The sequence below is a fragment of the Mizuhopecten yessoensis genome, unplaced genomic scaffold (assembly GCF_002113885.1).
Source record: "Mizuhopecten yessoensis strain PY_sf001 unplaced genomic scaffold, ASM211388v2 scaffold716133, whole genome shotgun sequence".
Taxonomy (NCBI): domain Eukaryota; kingdom Metazoa; phylum Mollusca; class Bivalvia; order Pectinida; family Pectinidae; genus Mizuhopecten; species Mizuhopecten yessoensis.
The window spans coordinates 131,100-157,712 of NW_018479964.1; the positions used below are offsets into that span (position 1 = coordinate 131,100).

At 35.8% G+C, this 26,613-nt stretch overlaps 1 protein-coding gene across 1 annotated transcript in view; it reads right to left on the bottom strand.

The window, feature by feature from the left end:
• Window positions 1-744: 744 nt before the first annotated feature.
• Window positions 745-26,613, bottom strand: part of LOC110441792 (degenerin unc-8-like) — a 36,429-nt gene continuing 10,560 nt past the window's right edge. Inside the window, exons 9-13 of the mRNA XM_021485044.1 lie at window positions 19,162-19,237; window positions 14,609-14,666; window positions 11,418-11,503; window positions 11,028-11,103; window positions 745-1,249 (exon numbers count right to left, since the gene is read on the bottom strand). Of these exons, the coding sequence (XP_021340719.1) occupies window positions 1,115-1,249; window positions 11,028-11,103; window positions 11,418-11,503; window positions 14,609-14,666; window positions 19,162-19,237 (431 nt within the window). The 3' untranslated portion in view covers window positions 745-1,114. The remainder of the gene's footprint in view (window positions 1,250-11,027; window positions 11,104-11,417; window positions 11,504-14,608; window positions 14,667-19,161; window positions 19,238-26,613) is intronic.

A 26,613-nucleotide genomic window follows, 5' to 3' on the forward strand; every position in this document is an offset into this window, starting at 1 on the left:
GTCTCCATCGCAGATCATTTGACCATCAGAACACATGTAAACAGAATACACATTGATAGTTTGTAGACGTTTTACGTGTAGGTTTTTGCTGTCCTACAGGTTTAGTTTATTGAGTAAAGCATTATGCTAGCAGAAGAGGTAATTTAAGGAACTTATTATTTTTCGTAATATCCAGAAATACAAAAGGCTATGCGTCTTCTCTGTTACCATCGAAACAAATAGTAAAGTGTGACATTTTACCACTAAGTTTGTTTGAATTTTTGTTTTGCATTTGTTTTTGTCGACACTTTGTTGGTCCTAATGACCTTTCCTTTGTTGATGGGCCGTTGATCATTTAATAATGATAATAATTTCAAGTTAAAAGTTGTGTGTAACCCTATTAAGATCATCTTTTTCTCAATATCTTTTCCTTTTACATTGGAAAAATTACACAAAAAACACTTATTCCTAGGTTTTCAAGGCCTCACCTTCAAAACCATTTATGTTATATCTTGCAACCTTATTGTTTCATAGCACCTTCACATTTGCCCCCGTATTGAACGTTCTGTCCCCGACCTGGGACATTCAAATGTTAGTTTCTTACTTGTAATCAACGCCCCATACATGCGTTTCAATTCTCCATCTAATTATATAAAACGTATTTCCAAAATACATTACAAATGATCGACCAAAAGACTCCTTGATTTTGTAAATGGAAATAAAAAGAAAAACGTTTATTAACTTTCACATGTAGATATAGTCACGTTTTTATAATGCATTATGCGGTCAATGTTTTGTCAACTTAAAAAGACATATTTTATTAATTGTTCATCAAATTGGCGTTTTCATCGTTGTCGATGTCCTTTTATATATGTAAGGGTCGTAAACGAGCTTCGTATCGAAATCTAAAAGAAAATATTAAATAAAAGTCAGAGTAAAATCTATGACGTCGTCTTATAGTTACTTGTAAAATACAATGGGTTAAATTCCACTTCATTACAGCAAGACTATATACAAATATTAAAATCATTCATGATATACCACTTTCGACATTGTTAATACACTTTGTCTGAACATGTCATTACTGTATCATTCATAGAGGCTTATATGTTGCATTATTGTTCGTATTCATCAGTCAACGGTTGCGTCTTTTCTGAACAAAGTAGCAGGACAGTTCAACCAGTAGTTCAAACACCTCGCCTATGCTTAGGGCAGACGCTCCAAGGAACAGGCCAAGTGATCCACCGATATCGGACAGCAAGTTCATTAGCTGAAATATATATACATATTGATTCCATAAAAAGTAATAATGTATACAGCAATTTAAAATTACTATCACGGAGGTACTTCAAGACATATATATTTCAGAGACAACCTACTTCATATTCAGATCGCACATACTGATTGTTCTTATGTTGCAAATTGTTTTCCCCTAATTATATATGAAAGGGGCGTTTTGATGCACTTCCAACTGTATAAAATCTTAATATTTAGATGGGATAACCTTGTTATAATTAAACGTTTCCGCCGGCTACTATTAACGTTTAATAAAAACAGTTTTGATTTAGCCAGTGTCATATCAGCGAATTGTGACGTCAACATTTTAGGAAACCTGCGTAATAGCACAAAAAGCTCCTTTGTTCGCCGTAGAAAAAGGTTTTACGGTGAAAAAGAACTCAATATTTTACTGAACTAGCAGGTTTTGAAAATGGAAACAAGAAGCAATGGTCATTGTCAAATGTAACACTACTAGAATCCTGACGTTTTCTCATTGTTAGTGGCGCAGAGAAAACCTCGCTCGCCTGTCACCAGGACGGCAGGGGTTCTATTCCTGGATCGGACATGTAAAGTTATTGGATCTCGTGCCCGACCACGTGGGATTTCTAAGATTACTCTGATTTCCTCCCATATTACCACGCTCCGGAACTTCCATCCCGACAGACAAGAATTAGTAATATAAGTTAGAAAGATATGTTACAAAATTATTGTAAAATAAACAGAGATTATATTAGTCTAATGATGTGTGTGAATGTTAAAGACATATATTTTTCAACTGCATTGACGTTATGAGAGGATCTATAACTCGACAAGCAATCTGTTTCTGTGACAAATGCGACAAAGAGAAACAATATAACTGTGCGGACAACAGCTGCGATGGCCTCGCGGCCATTGTGATAGAATATTCCCGGCAAAAACGAATACACCAATATGTTCACATCCACAATCACAACATCTAAGCTCTAAGCTTTCATAAATCTTGTACAGACAGTATAAATGTATCCTACCGCCGGGCTAGAAACTATGGTGGTAATTGCTATCCAAACGGAGCACAACCCATACATTGATTTAAGTCTGCTCCTGTACGGAGAGACAAATACAGACAACAGCCAGTCATTAGCAAGCACGATTCTGTTACAAAATGTTACCATGTTCAAATATAGCTCACCAACCGTACTACAAAGTGTCGAGGAAAATAATTAAATCAATTCAAGGCAAGTGTGAATCCTGCTAGCAAGATGTGCGGTTTCTAACAACGTCTTGATTAAAGAAAACGAATTGCAATTTCCTAAGTGTGGCGTCCACTTGTTGTTTGGAGAACAAAAACTACAAGTATCCATGTCGACGGTGAATTTAAACAAAACCATAAATTCTAATTTTATCAAAGTGTTTTGATATCTTACATTTAATCAACAGAATTTAAGGACTTCTAAGATATCGTGATACCTCACAATATCGCGTAGCGTGTAAAGAGTTACGTATGCACTTTATGTTAAATCCCGGGCGACCGTTAAACCTGGCGTGTTTGGCAGTACTTAGTGGTTTAAATGTGTTTCTCCTCTACACGTCTCACATTCTATAAATGAAAATTTCGCGTACTCTCGTTAAATCAAACATCGTAGTCATTTGAAATGAATACTAATGTATTCAATTTAGCAAAGGGTCTGATGTAACGAGTTTCCATTGACTTATCCTCATGTCACACAGTCGTATGACTGACTACACGCTGTAAAATAATTACATGCGCGGGCGATAATTGCATATACAAAGTAGCTGCATATGGAAATTACATGTTCAAATGACTGCTATGATGGAGTAAAATGTATATATATATATAACAGTGTATCACAAATTTTGAATAAAACTTTGTAACGAAGAGAAAATGACAGGAATTAAGGAAACGATTTAGTAAGAAATAGTAAGATTAACCGTATCACATGTGCTAGCAGCCATTACGTCTCGAAGGACAATGTTAAGGTCGTCAACGGTCAGCGTAAATATGTTTTATAATCATGATAGACTACGTTAACGGTCAGCGTAAATATGTTTTATAATCATGATAGACTATGTTTTGGTTTTACTAGGCTATTCCGTGAACAACTACAGTTGACTGTACGGTCATTTATGCACGTGACTCCATGTGTTTAATGTATTGGTTAATGCGTGTATGTGTGCTGGATGCAGGGTATGTTGGTGTAAATGCTCCGTAAAAATAGCACAGATCTGAAACCGACTTTACAGTGCAACATCACGGAAATACCATGCCGAAGGCATCCAACAAATTATTCTACCCGGTTCATTATACTGAAAACGGTTTGACAACTTTTTCGAATGATAGGAAATCACGGTTCGATGAAAATCAAAACAGGCCATTGAGTGATCTTACCCATGGTTTTGGTCTGTAAGGATTTAACGTCCTCTCAATGGCAACGTTCATACGACGACATTTGATATTGGTTAAGAATGTAAATGAAAACAATCAAGGACCTGTCAATAGGATGTTGAAAATGGGTTGTAGAGAATAAGCAACAGCGACTAGTATGCTACTTCAGCACAAATGGAACGTTAATAATGGCGTCATTATCATCGTAGCACGTCATTTATATTTGTATTGTTGCAACCTATAATGTCATATACCGTAACTTCTTGTGTATTACCTACAGGCTATACGTTTTTTAACTTCAACAATGCCCTCTCGGACAATTCGATGAGGCAGCAATATGACAAACTGTCATGATGCTATACAATTGCGGGCTGTGCCATATCTTTAGAATCAAAAATCATTTACATCTTCCATTGAGAAAAAAGAACAAAAATAAAGAGCAAAGTCGTAAAAGTTTGAATGTTTTATCATCGAACGTATGCATGAAAAGTGTATTCGAATGGCCGGCTCCGTCTTAGAACGTTTATAAGTATAATGTGACTGGAAGGGATACTGTGTTGAATGCCTTCGGCTTGAAATTTCAGTCAGATAACATTCTAATGTCTGTGCTGTTGCAAGAAGACAAACACACCAAACGATCACCTGTCGAAGACATATTCTCACGCACGCATGTATTACTCGCGTTGAGGCATGTCTTAAAATTATCTTGTTAAACCCAATAAAATGAATTTCAAAAGGATCTGCTTCGTCGTGTAATTCATATTGTGTGCAGGAGAAATAGATGTGAGCAAACGGTGACACCGTAGCAATTTATAAAGAAACAAGTTAGGCGTCAAAGTTCACCGTTAATATATGATTTTACGAACAATTCAATTGATCAAAACACATGTGTAACCAATACATTGATAAACCATCCTATATACTACCCTTTTAACGCGTTCAGCACAATTCCTAATGAAGAGTAATGTCATAATTTAATTAATCTCCAAATTATATAACAGACAAGTTATCGGCTTAATGTAGTTTAGTTGTACTTTAACTAAACGAATGCTCCCAAGTTTTATAGGTGTCAATACCTATTGACTGGGTCAGTCCATAAAATGTTCAATATCTGGATCAATCCCAACGGCTAATACGTTCAGACGTCTGAAATAGCGTTTTGGCAATTTGCCATCACAAAGTATTTTTATTTCATCATAAAAGATGAAAGTAACCTTCTATAATTGCCGCAGGAGGCTAATAAAATGACCTTTATGTTGCCAAAAACACGTTTCCCATACAACCAACAGCTAGCCTACATGAGCTAACTAGTGCACGAGTTTCGCGAAGCCATTCGTAATCAAACAGGATATCACTTATTTAAAGATCACACTTCTTATTTAAAGCTAAACTGATGATGATATTAAATATATTTTGTAAATAACATAATGCGTTCTCTAACATTTTTTATGAGTGTTAAAACGGTATTTCAATAGACCAAAATATATTCCAGTCAGAGCTAACAAGACACCCGTTACCATATGACCCTGGCTGTTGAGAGGATATTAAACCCGAAACAATCAAACAAAGTATCACATCTCTTTGGTCTGAATTTCTATCATCATAATACTGGATTTCATATTTAGACACATTGATTATGTTGAATTGTAACTATGACGTTAATCTCAGTACAAACAAAATCTTCAGTACTTGCTATAAGAGACGCAGCAGACCTACTGAATTATAATACTAGCTTCACATCCTAATGGAGTTGGTATGTGATAGTTTATTCACGAAAGAGCACATTAAAAGAATAAGTTTTTTTAGCCAGATGCGGTCAGGTAACCAATAGTAGCCATGGCATTAGACCTTTTGGCGGGTTTATGTGACGCTGATGAAAAGTTTTGGGCCTCAACATGGCCGTTGTATTGTTCAAGCGTCTGCTATTATCAAAGTGGCTTGTAATTTCGTTACAATGCAGTTCGGTTGTTGTTGCTTATATAAACATGTCTGTCAAAATAATCCTTACCACATATACTGCCAAATATTCTCGCATGATACTGAAAAGCAGCTTCAGTAAAAAAAAAGAAGAGATATACTTCATTGGGATTACAGAGGGAAAGTGCAAAAATATTTGTTTCCGTTGATCAGTTTTAGCACTTCCCATTTGTAGCGTTATATCGATAAAGGTAATGCCCTATAGTATGATGTTAGATCTTCCCTGATAATATTACGGTAATTTCTTGCACATTGCCCTCTCCGTTATACTGTCCGTACAAATACAGATAACATGTTTAAAAGAAAAAAAGGCTGTGGATTGCTTGCCCCGATCGATAGCCCGCGAGTTATCCCCTACGTAAAAACTGTTGTACGCAATAATTTTCAGGTTCATTTATAACGACGTCAGGTACATAAAGCTCGCAACTGCGCTTATCTGGATAACTATTATGTAACAATGCAAGTAATCGATGCTTTTGATTTAGTTGAATTGTTTTACTTTATATGCCTTTGATATACCTATCGTTCCATTCACTAATCTCATGTTAACAGCCATGACGACTCTTAGTTCTCCATATCGACGTTAATAATAACAGTAATAATAATTCGAGGTTCTTATATACCGCTCCCTTTTTTAATCAAATATCCCGCAGAGGGCATTTGTCGAGGTAAAATAAACGTCTAGCCCGCAGGCGATACAAAGAAAGTTACGTTATGAACTATCTTTCCAGATCAGAATAAGAATGCAAACCAGAGCCAATCCAAGTGGTAGATACACTAACCGGGCTTGTAATGTACAATGAATATGTATATCACGTACGTGCACGTGCACCTCTTGAGAGTGAAATCTGGCTAGTCAATTCGACGAAGATTTCAAAACTAACGTGAGGAATGATATAGATTCGAATTAAAATAAAATAAAAACAAATATCATATTGAAGACATAGATTTTTCAAAACCGATCGCAATGCGCAAATAGGCTGTTTTAAAGTTCATCATTCTTTGAGTTAAGATTTTGTCCTTGTGAGGTGATGCACTTTTTAAATCGGCATTGTGAGTGAGCTGTTTTCAGTGAGGCGGCAGTGGAATTTTCTGCTCCTGTGTTTTATGGATTTTATTACAGTTTTTATCATTTCTGTGGCCTAAAAATTTGCAATGGGCATCATTGTTATCACCTTACTTTGAAGACAGAACATTATGTGTGATTTGATGGTTTACAGAATGAGAATTGGATGTTTTAATTTTAACTTGAAAATGTACAACACTTGAAAAAGCCCAAAGGTGCCAACTTTGGGGGGATCTGCCATCGAACCTCACACTCCTCCAAGTCAGTTTACATTGTTTTGGACTGTTGTTTCCATTAGTGTGATATTCCCATTCATGTGTGAACACCTGATCATGGACAACCTGTGGGGTACCCCACAGTCTATCTGTACTAATGCTTTCTTACCTGTGGACCTTACCAGTAAGGAGTACAGATCTGCTAATTCATATACAGGTAACAAACAGGCACACCTGTATTATGGAAATATTGATACTGGTAATGACAATTTTAACTTACCTGTAGGACTTCGATTCTTGTCTTGGAATGTCCGTAGCATTTACAACAAACTACCTGAATTATCCCTTCATGTCATTCATAATTCTATTGACATTACATGTATTCAAGAGACATGGTTAAACTCATCTATTCTAAATGAGGAGATTAACATACCAAATCATCGAATTGAGCGCCTCGACAGATCAAATGGTCAAAGACATGGAGGTGCTGCTATCTACTTGAGGGAAAATGTTCCTTTTGTAAGACGTTTAGATCTGGAACACAAGGATTTGGAACTTCTTTGTGTTGAATTGAAATTTGTTCACACATCACCAATTGTATTGGCTAATGTGTATAGACCTCCATCATCGGATGCTAGCTGGTTGGAGAACTTTGAACATTTTCTCGACAAATGCCGGGATTCTAACCTTGAAGTTATAATAACTGGTGATTTTAACATTGACTTTATTCAATCACAACAATGCTCCTTGATTGACATAACTTCAAGTATTAACTTTCACCAGATTGTGCGTGATCCTACACGTGTTCATGAGAACAGAACGTTGATAGACCATGTGTACGTCTCATCCCCGGAATATATACGGACACTTAAAGTTATAGAAAATGGTCTGAGTGATCATTATCCTGTATGTTTTGTAAGGAAACACAAATTTGGAGCAAAGTTTTCACATACTCCTATATCATACAGGTCATTCAAAAATTCTCATGTACAGTCGTTTTTAAAAGACCTACAACTACTACCGTGGTCTGTAATCGAATCCTTTTCGGACGTGGATGATGCCCTATATGCTTGGATGGACCTATTCTTTTCCGTCGTTGATGAACATGCACCCAAGCAACAACGGAGAGTTAAAAAGTCCACCCAACCCGAGTGGATGGATGATACTATTCTGGAAAACATTCGACTGAGAGACGATCATAAGCGTAATGGTGACATTATTAACTATCGTCTACAGCGTAATTTAGTCAGTAGACTTATCAAAGATGCGAAGTCTACATATTTTCAGAATTTGATTGAAAATAATCTTGATAATCCTAAAAATCTGTGGAGGTATATTCGGGAGGTGGCACCTAAGCATTCTGCTACATTTCCTAGTATGATTCAAGTTGATGATAAATCAGTATATGACAAGCTTGAAATTGCTGAAAATTTTAACACCTATTTTTCTTCAATTGCTAGTAAATTAAGTTCAACTTTAAGTGATGTATCTTCCTCATTTGAGACATTAAGGAATTTTGTACGGTCTAATATACCAGAAAATTGTACTTATTCAACTCCCAGAGTTACGGAGAATTTTACCTTAGATTTTCTTAGGTCATTAGATGTACACAAGGCCACTGGTCTTGATGATATCAGTTGTAAATTGTTGAAGGCAGCAAGCTCTCAAATTTCATCTTCACTGACATATATATTAAATTTGAGTGTCACCACAGGTAAATTTCCAAGTCAGTGGAAAATTTCAAAAGTTATTCCACTTCATAAAGGTGGAGCAATGACTGACATTTCTAATTATAGACCAGTGTCTATTTTACCAGTTTTATCAAAAAATTTAGAAAGACATATTCATAATAGTTTTTATAAGTATATTAATGAACATAATCTTCTTGTTTCCTCACAGTCAGGGTTCCGTAAGCATCATTCTTGCGAGACTGCCTTACTCAGTATTGTTAATAAGTGGGCAAAGGAAATTGACAAAGGAAATGTCAATGGTGTTATTTTTATAGATTTTAAAAAAGCCTTTGACATGGTAGATCATGAGGTTTTAATTCAAAAGTTAGCCATATATCAATGTGACAAATTATCTTTGAGCTGGTTTCAATCTTATCTCTCTCACCGGTTTCAAAAAGTTACAGTATCTAATCATATTTCTAAAAGTAATCAAATTACTCATGGTGTTCCACAGGGTTCCATAATAGGTCCCCTGATGTTTCTTATTTTTATCAATGATTTACCTCTTGGGCTAAAATCAGGTACAGATATGTATGCTGATGACTCGACTCTGAGTGCATCTGGAAGTTCTATTTCTATTGTACAGGATGAGTTACAAGCTGATCTGATTAAAGTCCAAGACTGGTGTAATGAGAATAAAATGATTCTAAATAGGAATAAAACGAAATGTATGGTTATTGCCACAAAACAGAAACTTAACAGAATAGATGATGCTCTAAGCCTAATATTAGATCAGGAATGTATTGAACAAGTAAAGAGTGAAAAACTTCTTGGTGTAAAAATTGACAACAGTTTATCTTGGTTAGATCACATAGCATCTGTTGTTTCAAAGATTAACAGTGGTTTGGGTTTACTTCGACGCATCCGTCAATATTTACCACTTTCAGCTAGACTTAAATTTTTTCATGCATGTATTTTTCCCCACTTCATGTACAGTAGCACAGTATGGAGCGGATGCTCTTTAAATCTTCTACAAAAACTGTCAAAAGCGCAGAAACAAGCTGCAAGATTACTGTTGGATGCTCCATTTGATACACCATCAGTAGAAATGTTTTCTTCATTAGGGTGGTTACCAATTGGCGAATATTTGAAATTCAAAAGAGGTGTTATGGTGTACAAATGTATAAATAATCTAGTTCCAGGATATCTTTCTAATCAATTTAATTTGTCTAACAACAGATATACTAGATCAGCATCCCAAAACTCTGTCAAGGTACCCAAACACCGTACCACATTTTATTCCAAACACTTTTTGGTACAAGGGAGCCAGATTTGGAATAATTTACCGGTTGAAGTACGACTCTCTTCCTCCTTGACAAAACTCAAACAAAATATGATTGGTAACATTAAGAATGCGGTTTAATTGTCTTTTATTTTTACTATTATACTTTTTAGATACAGCTTTGATTTGTTTTATTTTCGCTATATTAGCGTGTATTCTGTCAATTTTTAGCTTTTGCTACATTAGCATATATGTAAATTAGACAATTTGTCTTTTAATGAAAACCATAATGGGTTAAGCACGGAATATATTTCGTGCTTCAGTGATAATTTTATTGTAATTGTATTGAACGACCGTTTAAATTATGAAATAACTGTGATATGAATTGCTGTTTTAGTAGACCAACAATTATTTTATGTACATTTATTTGCTGTGATACTACTTTGTCTTTAAACTAAACAATTTTATTAACAGAGGACCCTGTGGAAGATTAGCTTTGCTAAACAGGTTTTGTATCCTCAATAAATAAAGTTTATTATTATTATTATTATTATTATTATTATTATTATTATTTGCCCATTTTTCCGAATTCAATTATGCCAAATTCAATACTTGTTGTTCTCAAAATCTACTTGTAATTAGTCCTGTCCAATCACATCAAAGAGTCATCCTTTTATAGTTAAAAACAACTTTGATACTAGTTTTTGTTTTATCAGACATGTCGAATGTTTTTCCCTACCTAGACAAGTATAGGCCCCTTACTCAATATACAATGTGCAACATTCCTTTGCCAACCTTAAAGATTTCCTGTCATAGAAATGGTTCAATTCAAAACAGGAGGGCCATTTGCCGATTGATCAAACGACACAATCATAAAATTCTTTAATTACATCATGGTGCATCTTTATGCTAACAATCCGAATACTGTCTTTAACTGTCTCTTTAATGTAAAGCTATCTGAAAGCTGTTGGTCTTTTTAATAAAATTTGAGTCACTATAGCCACATTCATTATTCAATTTGACGTTTGTCTTTTACCTTTAAGTTTGGTTTGATGTTTTTTTAGCATTTATTTTTGTCGACCATTTGTTGGCCCTAATGACCTATCCTGTGTTAATGGGCCGTTAAGCATTGATAATATTTTTTTACCACAAGTCATCAATACGACAGGATGTTTACCTCGTACTCGGGTTCCTCAGACAAATATTGGTAGTTGAGATCTTCGTAGTAGACATTGATCTTCAGGAAGTTCATACTAAAGAAAGGAAAGCATAGTTATTAATGCATTCATGTATTTTTCCAGATGTTTTGGGCGATTTGGAAAAAGTGTACCGGCTCGGCTGAAATTTGTTACAAGTTATATCACTGTTCATAGTATTGGGCAATTTGTTTTTATTTTGATCGTCAAACAGTAAGAAGTACTGTTTGACGATCAAAATAAAAACAAATTGCCCAATACTACCTATATGCATTCAAAAACTTCGAATGAAACTACGGGGAAAAGGAAAAGTAACTGATATGTTTAAAAAATATTAACTGAATTTGATAAAAATATAGGCCTTATTTTACCTCTTTTCTGCATGTGTAAGAGTATGCAGAGGACAGCTCCTGTAATCCAGGTCATATTTACTGCATGCACTTTCCATCAATTCATTCTACATGTAAGTATGAAACAAAAGAACACAATGTTATATTTTCATCTCGGTAAACAATGAATCGTTATCAGTAATTCTTGCCGTCAGTATATCAAGTTGATACTGGTTTGGTTTGGATATCGCAGGTTAAGTGAGCTTATGTCATGGTGTAGCGTCCGTCGTCCGTTCGTCGTCGTCCGTAAACTTTTCATTTAAACGACCTCTTCTGAAGAATGGACAGGCCTAGAGTCATGATATTTGGTGAAAGCTTTGTTTGTAAAAGCTTAACAAAGTTTAAGAATGAAAATGGGTTCGATCTACCTTAAAGATCACTTCAAACGACTTCTACTGAAGAACTGAAAGGTATAGAATCTTCATATTTGGCTGGTAGCTTTTTTGGAAAAAGAGCCCGACAAAGTTTGCGAATGAAAATGAACTTGACCTTCTTTCAAGGTCATGGGAGTGAAATATGTGAAACACTTCAATCGACTTCTGGAGAACTGAAAGGTATAGAATCTTCATATTTGGCTGATAGCTTCTTTTGGTAGAGATCAACAAATTTTGAGAACGAAAATAACCTTGACATTCTTTGAAGGTCAATTGGGTCAAAGATGTCAAACACATCGAACGACTTCTGAAGATCTAGGAGGTATATATTCTTAATATTTGGATGGTACCTTCTTTCGGTGGATCTCGACAAAGTTTGAGAACGAAAATGACCTTGACCTACTTTCAAGGTCACAGGGTTCAAATATAAACAATTTAAACGACTTCTTCTGAAGAAATGAAAGGTATATAATCCTAATATTTGGCTGGTATATTCTTTAGATTGGGGTCGACGAAATTTGAGAATGAAAACGACAATTACCTACTTTCAAGGTCACCGTTGTCAAATATGTACAAACAAAAAAAATGAAAGTATGCGAATGAAAATGACTTCGACCTACATTAAAGGTCACAGAGGTCAACAACACATCAAACGACCTCTGAAGAACTAAAACACATGGATTCATAAGATTCGGCTGGTAGCTGCTTGGGATAGAGCCAACAAAGTTTGAGAAGGAAAATGACTTCGAGCTACTTACAAGGTTACTGCGACAAATATGCCAAACACTTCAACCTAGTTCTTTTGAAGAGCCGAAAAGCAGAGAAAAAGTATTTGCAGTACAGTATTATATTTGATGAGAATAATTTGCTATGACTGCTTATATAAGAAGGTGAGAGATACAGGCACTCTGTGCCTCTTGTTTAAGTTTGTTTCTATATTATAGCTACATATGATGTGCGGACGGTGTGTGCACGATGTACGCACGCTATTTTTGGGGCGCTGTGCGGTCACACAACTGTATTTGGGCAATATTCCGATATAAGTATAGTAAATCACATCATACACATTAATTATCTACATGTAGATGGGAGGATGTTTACCTTCCCCAACCAGGGAAAATGTTGTAGCTCAGAATTTTCTAAATATCTGTCTTAAACTGCGGTAAAATACCGTTCCATAGAGAATTGGCGGATGAGTTTCATAATAAACAATGTACACAGTAAAACAGTTATTTTGGGGTTAAGATTATTCCAAAACACATTATAAGAATATTCATCCCAAGAAAATTTAATTCGTAAACTCACGATATCATAGGAAACTAATGGTCTTTAAAAGGTGTCTGTAAGATGCCATAGTAATACCCTCTGTTTAAAGCGAACAAGTTTTACTCCGTGATATCCTGATTACTCGTTCACTTAAAGCAAGGGAAAATAAAAATATTCTGTTATAAAAGTCTATCAAATACGAAGTCAAATGTCACTTTTGGAAATCTGATATGAGAACTATGGGAAAAGAATGTTTATCTAATATAAAAACGTCATATGTTCTTGTGGTGTTTAATATATATATGTGTATATAAGAACAAGAAAAGACCTTTAAGCTGCTTCCGGGCTCTTCCACCTCTACAATGCTTGGAAAAGATATAACTTTAAACTAACCCCTATCCCCAATTTGATAAGTTCCCATTTTGATCACGTGTATTTGACGTTTTAATCTGATATATAAAATCCCGAAAGACTACATTTCAAACATGTGCAGATAATAATAGCCTTTAGTACAAGACCTAGTCTTAAGTTTATGTGTTTATGGACTGTAAAAATTGTCGAGAATGGTGTTTGTCAGAGATGGGTGCAATTATGAAGACAAACAGACATTTCGAATTAATCTACTGTGTCACATTATATTCCATCTTGAAGAAAATCAACAGTTCTTCCAGTGGTAAATTGGTCAGTTTTGTGAATTGTTGAGTTAAAACGAGTGTACCCCTACTTTCCTTACTTAATAACTCCGTACTAAGTCCCCAAGAACGTCTTGCCAAGAATCAGCATTTTACATATTTTGCCGATGGAGATAACAGGAAATCGATCGCATTCTTATCCAGAATTAAAGGGAAGATATCAGTTAATGACAAATTACAACCTTTAAATTAATATTGTTATTAATTAAAAAGATTTAACTTTTAAAAAAAAAACGGTGGCACAAATCTAAGGACAGTACAATGTCCTCGCAACAGGTAATGCCTTAAAGACTGTTCAGTGATTAAAGGACAGTAGAAGCATCACACCATAACAAGAGAACACTTTTAACTATGTACATTATTATATAGCATCGGTCCAATAAAAGGCCTAGTTGCATGCATCAAGTTCGTGATTCATAATGGACATCAGCAATTGTATAAGAATAATACCTTTGATTCTAAAAAACATAAAGACTGAATAACTAAGAATAACACCAATCGGGCTGGCAGGAAAAAAACAGGTTATAAAACTGACCATTCAATTTTATTCGTAAACAGGAAAAGAGGCAATTATTGGCTATGCCTTAACAGTTTATGCCAAAGAGATGCACACATGTAGCCGATCAGAATTTCCGAACACTGCAAATTGTCAGTTTTGTTTGGTTGACATTGAAAAATACATCGATATTCCTTCTTATCATGCATATAATTAATGAAAGCTTTGACAGCAGACGAACATATGCCAAAAATAAAAAGAGTAATATATATGCAAATAGGACAGTATGCCGGACAATACTCAAAGGAACATCAGCAACAGACAGCAATTACAAGTTGTACTCACCAAGTAGTCCTGGCTTGGCCAGAGGCGTCCAGAGAAGACACGGGAATAGATCGTCTCGCTGGGTATGAATACATTTACCATAAATAAAGTATACTGTTAAGTACATAGTATAGTAAAAGCAGTTCGGACGTGATAATTTACAAATATGACAAAGACGTATGTTTATTATTACCAGAAGTTAACTATTTTTCCTTGGGCGATTCTTCCGAAATCAGTATCTATAAATATTTTTTGTAAATAAATGAGATATTTCATCGTCAGTAACCTGTGCTGAATAGACAATGCAAGTCATTTAGGTCAAACACAACACCAAACTAACAAAAGTGCACAAGAAAGGAAAACAAAAAATATGATATTAAATTTTAAAAAATGGCATAATAATAGTCAAAATCAAAAGAACTGGTTGTACAATATATCATACTGTAAAGATTAATTTCACGTGTATTTTTACATATCAATGGCACAGCAAAAATATCAAACTTTTTTTTATTCGGTATATTATGAAATATGTTCCCCTTTCTTGGAATCAATTATAAAATGATTGACTAAATGATCGGTCAACAGCCGAAATATATTAAAAACAATACTTTGGCATCTTCAATCTTTTAGATTGTAAACGACATATCCAGTTTGATTTCATCAGTTCTGATTTTGAATTAAATTGAACATACTATTATTTTTAATAATAAACATTCGTTGTCATGGCCTTTGCGAGTGTAACAAGAGGGTCAATTACAAGTTTGAACAATTTGACCCATTTTCCTTTGAAATTAGTTTTTTGAAGTATGGCAGCACGTCCGTTTTTGAACATTATTTAACTTTTCCTTTCGGAAGATCGGATGGTCGAACGAGCCCCGCCTATAAGTTCAGACAGGCATTCGGGTAAGTTCGGCCACCATTGGAATCAGCTGAATTATGACGTCATAAAGCATGCAACATCAGATTTTACCGCCAATTTTATGACGTTTTATGTGTCAGATACAAGGGCAAACCTTGCCACGGTATAATTGGCCGAACCTAATAATTGGTATTTCAATAAATTCTTATCGTACAGCAATATGGTAGTGAGTGATTGGCTTGGCTTTTATGTATTGTCATTTGAAGCTGTCAATGTGTTACACGTTTGACTGTAAAAAAAAGTAGCAATTCCGTTTCAAAAAGTTCGCATAACTAGAAGCGAGATCATGATTTTCTTCCTACCCTCTCAAAATTAATTTTCTCCCGTTAAGTAATTTTACATTGGAGTTTTCCTCGACAATTTTTCGTTCAATGCCCAGCCAACTAAACTGCTAAGATCCTTAAAGATGTAAATATTAGCTCAAAAACAAAAATATCAGGGGCGGTCGAACTTGCCCCGGTTTACCGTATGTAGATATTTGTATCATTGATGATTGGTAAAAATGTATTGACAATATATTTTTAACATCAATGACGCCATTTTCTTCCAGTCAAAGCTAAAGTAGATATTAATTCTTTGAGTAATGTATATGAAAGGTCGGGTGGCGCAGTGGATAGCAAGCTCGTCTTCAAGGTGTCCGGATTCAATTCCGGTCACCTGCCCGACCACGCGGGTTTTCTCCGGATACTCCAGCTTCTCCCACGTTAAGAATTAAACCCTCTGCGTGCTTCCGTCAGGGCACAAAAAGACTGATTGAGATACGTTTGGGAAAAACTGTTTGGTAATTGCTATAAAAAAGTGCATTTTACATATTTGACAATTAGTCTAAGTAAATGTATAGAGATGTTAGTTAAAAACTAAAATTAAAAAACATATTGTAATACTTTAATGTAACTGAGATCGTCGTTATATCGATATGTAGTCTCAATTACTGTTCCATCCTGAATCACCGTGTTGAATATCAAATGTTGTAACTGTCACCGAGGTTTGACAGGACTTTTGAAAATGTTAAATTTTTCGTTCATATTCTCAACAAACGGAAATCAAAATGATGATGAAAACATAAATGTACAAATTGACCTATTGGTTTAATGCCGGCTCTTTTTGAAGATATCACCCGCTAGAAATATTAACAGAACCTGGTTGATGACAAAAAGGATCTCCAGCNTATTGTTTTCATTATATGAAGATGTTCATGTATGGGTTGAAACACAGTTGTCTTGGCTTCAAGGATACACTTCCTGTTTCCCAACTGGACGTCTACTTCCGGACGACAAACAATAAAGGCAAGGTGTAGTAAGGGGAAGCAACTCTGTTTACGCACGCATGTGTTACCATTAAAGAGCTTCGCTCGGGCGCCCGAGAGCTACGCTCTTATTAAGATACTCCAGATATTTGACCCCTGTGACCTCAAACGTGGGTCAAGATCATATATTTTAACAACTTTTGTAGCCCTTTACCCAGCATACTACCGACAATAATTGATGACCTTAGACATGTTGGTATCCTGAAACCACACAGAATACACCTGCTGTTACTTACCGCATGTATCGTAAGAGGCAATACTTTCGGCTTTAATGTTGAACGTTCGCCTAGGTGAGGAAGGCAATGGGTTCTGTCCCCAAGGCAAGGACTTATGAAAGTCCTTAAAAATGGTAATTGTTTACCCTTGCTTAATGTTCAGCATTAAGGGTAATGGCAATAACTTGTCCACCTGTTGTCAGTATAATGTGATCGGGTGGAATACTGTGCTGGGTTCCTTCGGCGTGGTATTTCAGTGGGATAGCACTGGAAAGTTGGCATCAGAGCCGCGCTATCACAAGGAGGCAAGTACACAAACATGGAGGCACGTCCTTAAATGACCTTAGCTGTAGTTAGGACGTTAAACAAAATAAAACCAAACCAAACCAAATAAAAAAGATACGTTTATGGACATTTATCAACAAAAACATTAAGTAAATTAAGGCAAATGAACTAATCCTTACGCACATCATTGATAATGACCACCCTATATATCTTACAGGTTCGGAGTAAGAATAGGCCTGGTATATTTCACTGCATGTTATCGTAAGAAGCGATTTATGTATGGCCCCTTGCAAAATCGGGATTTTCCTGCAATGACTTCTTCGAAGTGGACATTAAAGAAATCAAAATTGATCTGAAAAAAGTTGCCTTTTTACATTTAAATGATATACGTGTTTGGATGCCGCAGGTCTTTTCTTGGTGGCGCCGTTATTCCTAATGCAATTCACTTGCAACATGCAGTATGATGCAGCAGGTTTCTTCTTCCTCGGAAACAGCATGATTTAGGTTGAACAACATCGTATTTTAAAACAATTGCATTGAAGAGCCATTGGAGTAATGTTTATACACGAATCTACCAGTATGTTACTTATCCATAAGCATCCTGTCTGTAATAATATTGAAACTTTTTTAGATTCTTAGTTATATGCAATACAACTTTTATATTTACATTGTCCGGGTGATATAATATTTATGTCGATATGATTTATACCAGATCGTGTCAAATGATATAATGCAGTTTCTAGCGTCTGTCTACTTTCAAAAACTATACAAACACAGGTTTGTAAACGCTCTAATGGAGCTGATTGAGTTGTAGAAAATAAATGTAACCGAGTAGGAAATAGAAGATTATATCAATTAATAACATCTGCGAAGTGATGATTTCATCTAACGTTTCATTTTTTTCAGCAAATAGGAAATGTATACTACAGTGACAGGGAACCATTTTACTAATCTTGTTCTGCGGTTCAAATTCCCAAAGGTAAATACCGTACTCCTGAAGCGAAGAAAACCAATTGCTCTTCTCCGGAATTCAATCTAGCATATTCGAATTATGCAATGAATACAACTGAGTGGAAAACGTCTCTATGGAATAAATGTTATAAATAACTCTGACAGAAAACATTAGTTTATCGGCCCGAATGTATGTACTGATTTGCATAGCCAAATCAAAAAAGGTGTTTAAACTAACGTGGTATGTATAGGTTCTAGAGAAAATGGCAGTATACCGAAGCGTCATCCGTAAGGATATGAATCAGAACTAATTGTCAAACCAACAAACGGAACCGTAAGACAGACTGCCGAACAATATGTTTGGTTTGGTTTGGTTTAGTATTGTTTAACGTCCTATCAACAGCTGTGGTCATTTAAGGACGGCCTCCGCTATGTGCAAGGTGCATGCGTGTAGTGTACGTTTGGGGGTTTTGGAGGCTGCGATATATTCGTTTTTGTCCCCTTGTAATAGCACGGAACTGATGCCGAATTTATAGTACTACCTCACTGAAACACACAGCCACACACACACACACACACACTCACTCACTCACTCACAAAGACAAGTAAGGTTGCGATCGATTATTTGGAAATTGAGTTTTGCAAGAATGTAACAATTCAGTATAAATTTTGTGTAATTATATAAAGCAAGTGACAGAATTTGATATTTGGTGTAATTATGTAATGATACAATTCTCTGCACGAAATGGGTATCCTTATTAGGAAAAGGTCTTTTGAATAAAAAAAATCTAATAGTTTTTAGCAAAGAACAATTATTTTATTTTAGTTCGGTTGTTTTCGTAATGGATCATATTTTGGATCGAAAATTCGTAGAAGGGGGTTTTACGTGTATACATACTTGCAAGCGTTAGGGCAATAACATGTCCTGGTGCCGATAAGGAAGTCCTGGGTAACAGCCGTAGCACAGCGGAAATCTGATTGAAAGAATAAAAATATTTTGGACAAAACGAAGTTAAGGTACGTATTACATTAATAAACGAACACTGCATGCATGTGTCGACCTTGTGCAGTGTATCAATTGAACACATCGCGATTACTAGATATACCTCTTCCAAGACACAAGAACGCATTACACAAACTGCGGCACGTCCTTAAATGACCTTAGCTATTTATAGGATACTAACCAATGCATGAGAAACAAATCGTTGATATACGTTTGCTAGGAAGGAAAACGGGGGACTTAAAATACCTTCAAGGATATTAATGGTCTTAAACAAGTATGCGTTTTTACTCAACTTTCTCGCCTCAAAGAGCTTCGTGTACACTAGTTAGTTTTATTACATAACGTTTTTATATTTGCTGTTTGTGAACAATCTGTACGTGTCTTAATCATTTCAACTTCGACAACAAAAAAATAGCAGTTGGACCTTAAATCATACATACAGCCTTAATAAAGAATTTTCATTTCAATCACAGCTGAAATTAGAGTTAGTAATTATAAACTACGTCACGATTGCAGGGTAATTATAGGTACTAATTACATGGAAGCAATCATTTTCGGAGATAATGTGACATGGTAAAGAATTGAATGACGACATGGTGGGTCGCGAACGAACCGGAAACATGCACTCTTTGCCTACTTGTAGTTAGGTCAGACATTGTTACGCATATATATAACATAACGCGACATCTTAAGAACGCATTTTATAATATTTATGAGTGATTGTCAGAAATATTTAAGCACAAAAAACAAAGATGCATTAGTAGATGGAGACAAAAAAACAACAGAAAAGGATTTGTATTTAAGGCATAAAATTAAATGATATTACTCTAAAATCTGAGAATTCTTTTTCAAGCTCGGGCAGCAATAAACGTCTAGGTTCTAGCGATGAATTTAACAATTACAAAATGAATTTTAGAACATGAACGATGGTAATTGATAATTACGTTGTTCTTCTTAAAGTTAATGTCATATCACTCACCAGGAGGAAATTTGGCAAGTTACTGTTAAAAAATATAAATCATAGTCATATAATCAAAAAATTGAATCTGCTCCTACCGCAAATAGTCAGTGCAGACCGCGGAATTTGTAAATATTCTAGAAAAACTTGTGTGGAAAGGGGGTATAGATATTTCAACGTAGGACACAGAGAACGATTATACATACTTCACAAACGTACTTTCGCCCTTCTTTGAGTTGTTCAGTTGATTCAATTCAGTCGGAATTGTGACGGCATAGTTGAAATTCACATACTTAGAACGTCACAATTCAAGTCATGATTGTAGTCAACACAGCGCAAGCACTCCTGCAGCTTCGGAGATTGAGAAAGGATTACAACTGCTGATACCCACTGCATGACCGTAACAGGTTACTAATGTTGGAACCCACTGCAATTGGGATTGTGTGTTTGTTCCCTCTACTTGGGGACAAAAATGATCAAAATAAATATGTAACACCCATAGCAATATTTTGGATTTTATTTTATATCTGTACTTTTAACTGTCTTTTGTTTCCTAGCGCCATGCTTGGCAATACCTCACTTTTGGCTTAAATGTTGAACGTTCGCCAAGGTGACGATGGTAGTTGGTTCCAATACTAAAGTATTTGGACAAAAATGGTAGTTATTATTTCCTGCTTAACGTTCAGCATTTAGAGGAATGGCAACAACTGGTTCACCTGTTGTCAGTATAATGTTTGGTCGACATTAAATCCGTGCTATCACATGATTACATCAACATACCCCGCCTCCAGCAAATATACCCACATGCATGCTTACATTGTTTACATGGAGGTACGTCCTTAAATGACCTTAGCTGTTGGCAGGACATTATTAAAGCCTATACAAAACACATAGCAGGTCATCCCAATAGTTAATGGTATCATTATAAGCATTTGCATTGTTAAGGCTGGCAATACATTTTTTAACTGTTTCAATTAGCACCACTCGCCTCAGGAGCCCAACAAGAATAGAAAGTGCATGTTGTAAGAGGCTTCTTATATTGACAGAATCGGGTTTTGTCTCTACCATGTCATGTCTGCTGCTTAGGGGACGTTGCTCTGCTGTCCCAATTTGAACTTTTGGGAACTTTTTGTTTACCTTACTTGCCTACTTTTACCTTTTTTTAGTTAATTCTTAGTAGCCGTCTTTGTATGACGTTAACTACTGCAAAAACATTAAACCATGTCAAAGTCATTAAAAATGATAGTTGTTATTCCCCTGCTTAACATTCAGCATACAATGGGATTTGCAACGACTGGTTCACCCATTGTCAGTATGATGTGACCGGGCGGAATGATGTACTAGGTGCCTTTGGCATGGTATTTCAGTGAGATAACACTATAAAGTCGGCATCAGATCTGCGCCATCACAAGGAGACATATCATAAATCGAAATTGCTATAATACCAGATATTCCACCATGGACAATACGACTTACTGAAGTAAATTTAGCATTACACAATAATGATAAACCTCACACTCTCTCGGCTCAATACAAGAGCGCTTTTTCCGAATTCACCTCAGGATTTCCTTCACATAAACATTTATATACGGACAGCTCTAAATTTATAGAATAAGTTGCAGCAGCATGTGCTATTGGCAACTTTTTCCTGCCTATAACAAAATAATGCATCTATTTTTACAGCTGAAGCTGCTGTCCTTGGTTTGGCTTTGCATGAAATTGAAAAAATAAATTAAAAAACAATAACTTCGGAATTTGAACTACATTCTCGAACAAAACATCGCCTTTTTTATCGAATGTTATTGTTTTGTCACCTGATCTTGATTTGGATACCAGATCATGTCGGAATAAATGGAAATGAGACGGTTGATAAAGCTGCTAAAGCAGACATTAACCTACAACCAAAAGAGATTAAACTGCCTTTTCTGTTTTTAAACCTTCTATAACAAATTTTGTTAAAACGGACTGGCAAAAATAAAATGTCAAAATAATAGCAAGTTATTTACAATTCAACCTATCCGGATTCCTGTGCAACAAGTAGAGCAAACCGCAGAGAGGCAATTGTCCATATCGCGACTGCGCATAGGCCATACCTACACATGGCTACATTTTGAGTAATGAAAACCATCCTTATGTTAATGCATGCGATCAACCATTAACAGTCAAACACTTTATGATTGAAAGCGCCGATTTCAAACAAATACATGACAGATTTTATGATGTACCGTCTAAGAAAAGATTGTTCTTTTACAGTTTCTGTGCAATTAATATATGACTATTTACACTGTATTGATCTTTACAATAGTATATGATGTATTGTGCAGCCAATTTGTTCGATATTAATGTATTTTTTTAATCCTTTACATTTTAAGCTATTAAGTTTTGGTATTAGAGTAGTGTTCACCCTAAATGACTCACATAGTCGATGGGCCGTTAAACAATACAAAAACAAAACAAAAATAAACCGCGCTATCACAACGAGGCAAATACTCTAACATACCCTGTCTCCGGCATACATACACGCATGCATACACAACACACATGAAGACGCGTCCTTAAATGATTTAACTGTTGATATGACGTTAATTCTATAAAACCAAACCAAGCTAATCTCTATGACGTCTGCCGATGTTTAACGCATTCAAATGATCTAATATTGATATGAATATTAATACTAACTCTATAAATCTTCTCAATGGAACCAGTTATCCAAATTCAACACACAAAACATATATGGATGTTACCGTATAGATGACAAGGGTTGGTAAAAAAGATGTACATTCCTTCAAAAAATATTAAGATTTTGAACGGATTGGATTTTGTAAAATATTAAAAATCGCCGTACAGGGCATTACTGCCCTATCTTTGCACTCAATACCAGCTCTTACGAAAACATTCTAAAGTGTTCTCAATGGTTGTATCCAGTTTATTTTCTGGAGAGAAAAAAATCGATAACGGGGTGTACTGGCAAGATTTACCTAGGAAGTGTTAATGTGGTCCCGCGTGACGGTCACGTGACATACTAGAAACATTATGTTCGTACGCACTGGTGCAAATATACGGTTAGGGACTATGAACATTGGACATCGCGATCCCCGTATGAAAACAAACGCACAATAAGTAAATACTAAAAAAAATCCTTTGCAAAATGTATGATTTTGGTAGATCATGGTGTTAAAGAGCCACATTAACATGCTGGCAGAAGATACAGAAAGAAGCCATCATGTCAATGTAGGAAATTAACAATGAAATAAGGAGTCGCCGTTCCGTAACCAGTGCATAATTGGTGTCATCGAATAGGTTTGCTCTCGAAATTCACGACCTTAGTATTCACAGTACTGTTAATACTCTTCAGTACCAAACATTCCAAGGTGTATGCTAAAAGCATTACCTAAACAGTAATCCAGATAAAATGTGAAAAGAAAGTATTTTAACCTTCTACTCTATCTAGCCGCGGTCATATCATACGGTCACGCACGTAGTTGACCGTAATTCGTGTGATACTCTAGGTTGAAGTAGGTTCAAATTTGGCAAAAGAGGAATATAACGAAAGCTTAAGTAGGGTGAACTACGTGTAAATACGGCCAACTGCGTTCAACTACGAGCAAAATTGCTAGGATTAAATAGGGTCGCACTACGTCTAACTATGAGCAATTATACGTGAAACTACGTACGCACAGCTACAATCAACTACGTTCAAACTACGGTCACAGTAGGGTCTTGGCATCCAAATTCACCGTAGATATATTTTGAACATGTTGAAAAATGTTTGTCTAACCACGGCCAAATCATGGATTTCCTGAGGTTCAAACTACGTCTAAATACGTTTAATTCGTTTAACAAAGGTCACCTGCGGTCTACTACAGTCAAATACGGTAATCCCCACTACGGTCGACTATGTGCGTGACCGTAAGATGTGACCGCGGAAGAGAAAATCGGGTGGTCTTTTTTAGATGTTTTCGACGTCTCATAACCGGTTCTGTTTATTAATACTTTGGTTTGTTTGTTTGTTTGTTTGTTTGATTTTGTTTAACGTCCTATTAACAGCTAAGGTCATTTAAGGACGCCCTCCGCCGTGTGCAAGATGCATGCGTGTAGTGTATGTGTGTGTATTGTGGGAGGCTGCGATATGTTCGTGTTTGTCTCCTTGTGATAGCGCGGAACTGATGCCGACTTTATAGTGCTTCCTCACTGAAACATACTGCCGAAGACGCCCAGCAGGACGCTCCACCCGGTCACATTATACTGACAACGGGCGAACCAGTCGTCCCACTCCTAATTTGCTGAGCGTTAAGCAAGAGTAGAAACTACCATTGGTAAAGACTTTGGTATGTCTCGGCAAGGGGACAGAACCCAAAGCCTTCCTCACAGGGACGAACGCTCATCAAATGGCCAAAAGTGAGGCATTGTCAAGGGAGACATAAGGAAGAAGAACGTTATTTAGAAAGGAGAGAAGAGATAAGGTCCCAAATTTAGTCGCCTCTTACGATCATGCAATTTGGGGCAGCAGGTACAATTCTTACGCCCTACTTGCAGGGTCTTTGGAAAGATCATTCTGTTTTCCTATGATGTATAGCTTTATCCCTTGAGAAGTGGAGTCTTTCTCTGTATTATCTATCTCTTATCAAGAATACATTTGCATCTGGTACTGTACATTCAAAACCTCAACCGCCGACTTAAGAATACCCCTTTGTTTTGAACACAAAGTAATTGAACACGTATTTTACTCGCTTTCGTAACATCAGTTTTCAATTACTGTTTGTGTTTCTGTATCCTCCATCTTTTATGTTTTTCCCAGGTTTTTTTGTGTTTTTGTTTTAAAAAACGTTTGCATATGAGTTCGTGATTGGGAAATTGAAATTGCCCCTATAAAAATTATTTTAGTTCGAAAAGTAATATATAATTCTCCAATGAAATATGGTTATTAACAAGTGTCTTTTGAGTGGCATCGGCACGGTATGCCATCGATGTATGTGTACCTCCCTAAATTGGCCATCGTATCTGCACTATTACAACAACGAAACTATGTACCCGAGCATTACACATTTCACACATGAATACACGCCTTTAAATGGCTTTAAATGTTAAAATCTTTCTTAACCCTATAAACTAAGTCAAATTGTACATCGCCGACATTGTAGTTTTCGGATTTCACCTGGCAGGTCGGGGATCGAGTAAACAATACACCTGCTGTTACCCACTGCCTGGCAAAGGCGACTAATGCGGAAGCCCCTGCAGATTTGAGAAAATGCTTTAGCGACCAAAGTAAATCTGCTGCACCAATTGCAATAGTTGGAATCTGTATCTTTTTTACTAATTCTTTAATTTCCTAATGCTTGGCAATACCCAACATTTGGCTCTAACCAAACCAAACCTGACATAGAGCATGCATGTCGCAAACGTTAAACGTTAACATTACTGTCTAACTGAGGGTATAGCCCTGTATTACATCTGGTAATGTAGACACATCAAGTACAAATGTAATCCCTGCAACACGCAACTATCAAATCAACAAAAGTCAAAAAGGGATATATAGAATCGACTAGCTGATATCGTAAATCTGTGGCATAGTGATCAAAATGGAAGTCTAGCATTCCATCCTAATCATATGTCTGCGTTATTCATTTCAATTGGACACCGGTACATGAAAACGATGAGAGGGGATCATATCTTTGTAGATAACGAAAGTACATTTAAACTTTAATCTAGCAATGTTTGCATGACATATTATTTAGCTTAAGAATAAGATATTTGCTGTCGCCAAATGTTGTGAATTGGTACCGTAATGGGGAGTTAAACAGATGCCCTTACCTTTTGTGTTATTTCTACATCGATTATGTTTCGACTTTTGACAAGATTTTCATTCGTTTAAACTTAACTGAAGAATCCAAAGTGGACAAAATGGCGAAATAACAGGTATACCAATTTAGCATAATGTGTTTTTAGTGTAGGACACTTAAATACGATATCTTCCAAAAAATATATTAATGTTTTCACAGTTGATAACAAAAACTTCTGCTTCTAGATTATGGATGTGGCATTTTATTACTTTTTTTTTTTTTTTTTTTTTTTATCTCGGAACCAATTAAGGTTACCCCTAAAACGTTCTCCAACTTAACTGTTTTTAAATATTGAACTGATCAAACGATATAACAAAAATGTATTTTTTTGCCAGTGAAATATCGGATTCTATCAACTTGGTAAAACTAATATCTTTCACACTGACAAATATCAAACTTGATATTTTCAGTGTGAAAATATCACTTTTTGGTATTGACCAATCATAACGGTATCTTCTTTTCGCTGCATTCAAAGGCAACGATTCAAATGAAGCGACGGTAGAATAAGTGGCTATGGTAAATGTTTGGTACACGCACTTGAGTATTTAC